Source organism: Euphorbia lathyris, chromosome 3 (assembly GCF_963576675.1).
Source record: "Euphorbia lathyris chromosome 3, ddEupLath1.1, whole genome shotgun sequence".
Lineage (NCBI taxonomy): Eukaryota > Viridiplantae > Streptophyta > Magnoliopsida > Malpighiales > Euphorbiaceae > Euphorbia > Euphorbia lathyris.
Window position 1 is genome coordinate 63,097,973 of NC_088912.1, and position 7,562 is coordinate 63,105,534.

Below are 7,562 nucleotides of genomic sequence, written 5' to 3' on the forward strand. Positions count from 1 at the left end.
AGCTTGGTGTGTCTTCAAATGGCTCCCAATATCTCATTTTATAGTAAAACGGCACACATAATTCCAAAGACCAAGTCTCCTTATGGCCTCCCAATCCTTAATCTTCTGAATTCAGCTTTTAAGAGAAGGTGGTGGAAGACTTTGACAATTTAGAAATTGAAATGTGTAAAGATGGAAAAGGAATCACAGGTTTCAACATATTCAGCAACTTGGGATAATTGTCTGGGTCATATATATTTTTAAAATTTTAGAATGCATGCATAAAGAGTCCAAATTTATTATTTTACCCGGACCTATAGACGTAAGTACACTGGGTGAGCATCCAGCACAAAATCATAGTGATTCAAAGGTATGAAAAAGTATTTTATATATATAACATAAGAAGAAACTTTCAGAAGGTACGAAATATAAGGGAAACTAAGTCGAATACTTCTCTTCTATATAAAACAACTAATGATAAAAGAAAGAAAGAATCTAAGGAATTTGAAGAAACATGAGCGAAAGAAACAGAATAAACGGAGAAAAGAAAATTAAAAAATAGAAAGTGAAAGAAACAAAATAAATAAATAAATAAATAAATAGATGTTTTCTTTATGTCCTTCCTTCTTAGAAGTCATTAAATGACAAATTAATCTCTATACATCATCTTTCTCTTACTTTTCCTCTTGAAGCTTCCCTCCAAAATATCCAGGCAAAGAATAATCAATCTCATGGAACCAAAATCACAATGCTAAATCAACACCTGCAACTATTTATTTATAATCATTATACTGGTAGTTGTTGCACAAATAATCAGCACAAGCTCAGATTTTTTTTTTTAGACCTTAAACTTATTATGATAATGAATTAAAGCATCCGGAGGTCCTTGACCTTTGTTGCTTTTACAGTTTAAGCTTCTGATCTTTTATTTTCACAACATATTGAGCCCTTGATTAAAAGGTCAGTTAAGATTTCTAAGGATTCAATGTGTAGATTTATAAATGATCAAAGGATCAATGTGTACAATAGAAGAAAGGATGGGTTTAATGACAAGTTAATAAATGATTAAGGTCCCATCATTTTCACAGGACCAAAGATGCACTTAAACTTGTACAACTAATTCCTACCACCTAAAAGAGTCAATGTATAGAATAGTAAATGTTTCAATTTAAAAGTTGTTATTTTGAGTGCATTACCTGTAAATGAGATGCAACAGAATGATCTAAAAATTTAGTGCTATTCGTGGATCAAGTTGTCCACTGCAATAACTGGATGGAACAACAGAAAGCTCTTGTCTTCCTTTCCATTCTTCGCCAGGTTTTAAAGTAATAGGCTTTTCTATACAAGCTGCCTCTACGCAGAGCATATGCTTGTAATCACCATCACCAAGATCAGACATGGTCTTTGCTTTCTTATCCCAAGGATTCCAGACCACTGCACAGTAAAACAACTGAACTCATAATTATTGCATGCTATCAAGTTTTCTACACAAAACCTGTGTTCCATATCCCAATGATGCTTCATGTTCAACCATATGTGACCAATAGGGATATGATTAAGACCAAAATCAGTAGAGAACATAACCAGTAGAGAACATTGTTTACGACGACATACTTTGCCAATATATTTCCTATGTAGTTACTATCTCATTACGAGCATAAAATAACACATATTACTCACAGAATCATACTTGTTTAGCATGAACACATGAACGGAAAATTAAATAAGCCAAACTCACAGACCAGCATCAGGAAGTCCATCTTTCCGCAACACAAACGTTCTTTTCCTTTCATGGTCCAATATAGCAATTTTGGTAGGTGTACTGAGATATACTTTATCTACCTTCACCGTTCAAAAGAAAAGATGAAAATAAATGGTGAATATTGGCATGAACGGAAGCAGAAGTAACAGTGAAAGAAAGAGGAAAACAAAATTGATTCATGAATATAGATACTAACTTCTGATTCAAATGTTATTGCATCCCCCTGTTCAGTGAAACGCTCTCTATCCCTCAAGTTATCTAGATAATCCAATGTTTCAAGTCCTTCTACGCGTACTTCACTAGACACAAGAAACATGAGACCAAATGATCCAGAAGCAAAGTTTAGGAAGACCAAATCAATCATACATAAACATAAAACATGGTTGAACAAATTGATCTCATCAAAGAACCTGATATCCGTGACATTAAAATAGGTGTTGTAGGCAAATGCAAACGTGAATGACTTCCCATCAGTATTTGTATTTCGAATGCGTGAGGTCAACATTAAATCTCCTGCTGGCCCTAGAGTTATCCTAAGACGAAACTCATAGCTGCAAATGATAATAGCAAGCATTCTATCACTGCATTGGTTAACGAAAATAAGAGAATCCAACATACTACTAGAGTGTGTTTCTGTAATGTTAAGTGGACATATATGTACATGAAAAGTAGAGGAATTTGATTAACTTGTCTAATTATTTTGCTGCTGACATTTCATTTAAGAAATGAAAGAAAAATTGATCCCTATCAAGAATTAAATCCCAACTTGAGTTGTGCACCTGTGAGGCCAAGTCTTAACTTCTTCTTCAGTCTGCTTAAGTATTAAGTCAACGAATGCCCTATGGGAAGAGCTTGTTTGAAAAGGAGGGGGATCTTTATCAATCGTCCACAACCTGTTCCTAGCAAATCCATGTCGATCAAGTGGACCAATACCAAACTGCATATGACAAACAAAATATATTGTAAAGGTAATTTAAATATACAAATGATATGATAGAGAAAAGTTAAGCACATACTTGAGGAAAACAGATTGGAATACCACCACGTATCGCCTTGGGAGGCTTAAATATTGCCTGTAAAAAACACCAACCTTTTAAAATATATGATAGGCATGGCATGTTAAGGAATAACCATTGTACTTCCAAAAAAGCAACTTCATCAAGAATAGCGACACTGAAAAAACAAACTAATTGCAAAAAAGTAGAACCAAATTGAATCCTCCTAGATATAAATGCAATCAATATATAGACAAAGTACTTTTTACTTGTAGCCAACACAACCGAATAAATGATCTATTACAAATATAAAATTAATGTTTTCAAAGTTTCTTACATTGAATTGATGAATTACTCCACTACATACCTTGTTGAAACAATATCAATTAAACTACATACCTTGCTACTGACAAAAAGCAATTCTTCTCGATGCTCATTCTTCCAAGATGTGACTTGACCTCCATATAAGTACACCTGTTTGGTAACATATATTTTAAAGTTATAAGCCTTGTAGCCAACATAGTTTCTAAATCAATTTATACTCTCTTTCTTGGCCCAATACATGAATTCCACCTCCAAACATGTTCTCAAAATTCATTCCTAAAAATGAACCATCAACCAGGACAACTAAACTTTTAGATTCTATAATTTTGAACTCTTTATAATATCATAAGTGTACAAGGTGTCATTTTCAAAATTGCCAGGTAGTCATTTTCAAAATTTGAGGGCTATTTAGGTTTTGAAAACATATTTGATTGTCAATTCAAATTATCAGGTCTTTTTTCGTTAAATGATTAAGTAGGGATCAGCATATAGGGAGATATTTAATCATTGAGGTGAGGTTTTTGAATGTTAATATAATGAACCACGAAGCTCATCAGTCCCATAAAGAACTGTTAAGGAAAAATTTGACTCGAAATAAGATCCATAGGTAATCTTGCTATATGTTGAAATGTTCTTCAAGTCTATTTAAAGCAAGCATGAAAGGCAAACTAGAAAAATAAGTCTTTAAGATATGTCCTGGTTTGGAATTCTTATATGTTTCAGATTTCTTGTTTTGTGAAATGAACAATTTGATGAAAAAAAAAAGAAAGAAATATTTATCGGAGATAAGGGAGAAATTGACAAGGCATGCATAAATCCTAATCTCAAAAAAAGAAAACAGATCTAAGATAGAGGCAAAATTTGGTTGATGAAACAAGATTATTTAGAGTGAAGGAAATACATACCTCAGCAGAGCAACCACGAACCTCACGCAAGATTATCTTGTCAAGACCATTAATGCCCTTTATTTGCTCCACAAACCTGTTGTCGCTAGACATTTCTTCTTTACACACTCTATAATTGTAATAAAAGAATCAGAAATTGGAAACAGAAAAAGAAAAAGAATAAAAAAGATGGTTGAAGGTAGAAAGTCTACAAGGGATTTTCAATCAAAGCAATGAAGAGAATGGAGGAGTGAGTGCGATCATCGCACTTTTCTGTGTCATCTTTTATATTTCTCAATTTGATTGTATTGTTACGTGCTATTTATATGCCAAAAGGCTTAAATTCAAGGGTTAATTACAAAAATGGGTCAAATGGGTGTGACTTTTCCATAATACCCTCAATATTTACGCACGGCTGTCTTCCTTCCGTCTGATTTCGCAGAGGTTAACATATGCGAACCCTGCGAAGCTAATGTTTTCGTTTGGTTTAGTTGATGATTTTAGTTAGCATATGCGAAGCCTGCGAAACGAATGTTTGGTTTAGTTGATGATTTTAGTTAGCATATGCGAAGTCTGGATATGTTTTTAACAAAATTCGCTAAGTGGTATATAATAAAAAATGGCAAACAACAACGGATTCTAACATTATTTAATAAAAAAAATCAGAACATTGCAAATAAATACACCAACAATAATTCAGTGAGATTTATAAATTAGGTATTTTCTCTACGTTTCCCAATCTTCCGCCTCACAGAACGAGGTTGTCGTTCGCTCTAAAATCACCCTCCTTTTTCCCTTTTTTCTGTTGTTCGTCTTCTTCCTCATCTTTTCTCTCACTGTTCATCTTCTTCTACCGTCTGTTCGCATTCTTCCTCTTCTTTGCTCTCACTGTTCACCTTCTTCTACCGTCGTTCATCTTCTCTCAACGTCGTTCGCCCTAAAATCGCCCTCTCGTTTTTCCTCTACCGCCGTTCGCTTCCCTTTTCTCTCACTGGAGTAGGAGTTGCTAGAGAACGCCGTCAAACAACAACGGATTTTGCAGGTTAGATCCATGTGGAATGAGGATGAGCCATTTTGGGTGAAGAGGAAACCGTAAGGAAGAGGAAGATGAAAGATTGGAGGTATTATGAGAAAGTCACACAAAAACAGTCTAGATATATAGTAGGTTGAGTAAATGGGTTAAATATGTAAATGAGCTTCCCATTTGACCTAGTTTTGTAATTTACCCTAAATTCAATTATTTAACTCCTCGCCTATCAAAAATATTATGTTTTGATTCTTAATTTTTCAAAATTAATAAATATCAATTAATTTACACATAATTATTACACAACTGCAAAATTAAATTTTTAAATGTAAATAGTGAAACCAAACAAATGTGTATTATGTGTGTAAAAATATTTCACATTTAGATTTTATTTGTAACGTAATTTTTTTTTAATTTGTAAATTATTAAATTATTAAACTTTATTTTTTTTACATATTTTGTAATTTTTTTATTATACGGTCCTAAAACAAGCTCAATTTCACTCTTGATAATGAACTTTTCTAAATTGATTTATATTTTATTAATTTTGATAGGTGATATATAAATAATTTGGCATAATATTCCTTTGTCTCTCCAAACTAAAGCTTGGAAATCAATTAAAATTTTAAACTATCAAAATCATTAATCAGGTCATTGAACTAAGTAAAAGTTATTAATTGAGTCTCTATTTTAAATAAAAATCATCAATTGAGGTTTAATCGAAAATCATTCGGTTGAACAATTTCACACTTTCTTCTCCAGACTCATTTTGAACCAACACAAATATTATTACAGTCTATATCAAATAGTCACGGTTTCTGATTTTAGGGTAGGATGATGATTCAATTGTTAATTTTTACTTAATTCAATAATTTGATTGATGATTTTAATAGTTTAGGATGATTATTAACTTTAAAGTTTTAATTTTGGAACTAAATGAGTGTAATGCCAAATATTTTATTAATGATTCAAAATTCTAATTAGAATAACAATCATCAGTTGCGTTCACATGGACCCTGATGACCACGGAAATTTGGTCATTCACTGTTAGATCTAGGCGGATTAAAATCCTAAGGTGGAAATTCAAAATATCCTAAGGCTTATATTTAATCCGTCTAGATCTAACGGTGAATTATCAAATTTTCGTGGTCATCAGGGTCCATGTGAACGATCTGTAACAATGATAACTATAAATGATATGTCATTAAATGGGTATATGCATAATTAAGTTTTGAACTTTGAGATTTTAAAAATTAAGCTTCTAGATTAAAATTTTAAAATTTTAAAGTTTAAAAACTTAACCGTTTTTCCACCTCAACATGTTGTTTTTCAAGCTTTGGAATCTCTCTATGGCTAATTACGCACCAAACACCTAAAGTGTGTTGTCCATCCCCTATCCAATTCAAGGAGCGGGACTACTACCAATTCTATGCCAATCTCACACAAGTACCAAGTTCCAACCGAAGACCCATGTTCACATGGTGGCCATTTTTCACTGGGAAATTGATCTAGTAAGGTCATTTCCAGAAAGCAAAAGTACCTAGTGATGGTTGTAGGTCATTTCATAAGTGGGTGTACGTACTGTCGAATCCTTCTCATCCATAAGAGCATCTCTAGTGGAAGTAACAAACTATTGTTACTTCCACTTGCCACATAGGCAAAAACACATCCAATAAATAACATCTCACTATAATCTCTCTTACTTTCCAATTTTTATAGGACATACTTATCATAAAATATTATATTCATCCAATTACTATACAATTAATCATTTTAACCCAATATAATAATTTATTCAATATTTATTATAAATTTCATATAAACATATTTCTCCAACAAAATAATTAATTTAATACTTAATACATTTTCATAAAATTAAATAATTATTATAAATTAAAAAAATAATGAATAATTAATCTGGATGTGGACATGATTTAAAGGTATCATCGCGGTGGTGCGAACTCTCCAGGATTACCTCGTGATTTGATCGAAATAAGAGTAACGAGTAATTAATTAATTTTTTGTAATATTTATTTTTTAGTTTTCAAGTATTTGTAATGTTTAATTGTTAATTTCCATTCTTCAAAAAAAATTGTTAATTTCCAATGTTTAATTGCTGATGTTTAGTTTTTAATTATTATTTTTAATTTTTCAAGTATTTTGTAATGTTTCAGTATATTAATTTGTGAAGTTTTAATATAAGTATTTGTTTTAAAGTTAATAGGCTCAGAAATGTATATCCAAATTTTGTAAATTAAAAAAAAGTAAAAAAAGAAGATAATAGAGACAGAGAGCAGCAGGTACTAGCTGAGGGTTTAGACGCGCCTAATTTTGAGTTTGTGCTACACATGCAGGATTTGGGCCAATTGGTGCTCCCGTGAGTCTGACGCCTCTTTTTCTTTTTTCAATATATCCAATCCTCTCTCCAGTAACTGTTTGTAAACAAAATCAATAACAAACTAATATTCGTAATATGGTCTCTAATGGTTGTGTACAACCAATTCTTCAAAGTAACAAAGAAGTTACATCCACTAAAGTTGCTCTAGTGCTGGAAAGGATGATTGAGCTTATGATCGAGACTCAACATCATC

The 7,562-nt window shown here is 32.0% G+C and overlaps 1 protein-coding gene across 2 annotated transcripts; it reads right to left on the reverse strand.

Annotated features, from left to right (window-relative positions):
- Positions 1-450: 450 nt before the first annotated feature.
- On the reverse strand, positions 451-4,232 carry LOC136224850 (putative glucose-6-phosphate 1-epimerase). 2 transcript variants are annotated; one of them, XM_066013282.1, is made up of 10 exons: positions 4,157-4,232; positions 3,966-4,074; positions 3,136-3,210; positions 2,758-2,814; positions 2,521-2,678; positions 2,152-2,292; positions 1,938-2,040; positions 1,722-1,821; positions 1,176-1,413; positions 451-748 (listed from the first exon to the last, which is right to left on the reverse strand). In XM_066013282.1, exons 2-9 carry the CDS (start codon positions 4,056-4,058, stop codon positions 1,202-1,204), a joined length of 939 nt encoding a protein of 312 aa, XP_065869354.1. In that variant the 5' UTR covers positions 4,059-4,074; positions 4,157-4,232; the 3' UTR covers positions 451-748; positions 1,176-1,201. The 2 variants fall into 2 exon arrangements, with proteins under 2 accessions (XP_065869354.1, XP_065869353.1); XM_066013281.1 differs by having other exon boundaries at positions 458-742; positions 3,966-4,227.
- Positions 4,233-7,562: the final 3,330 nt, after the last annotated feature.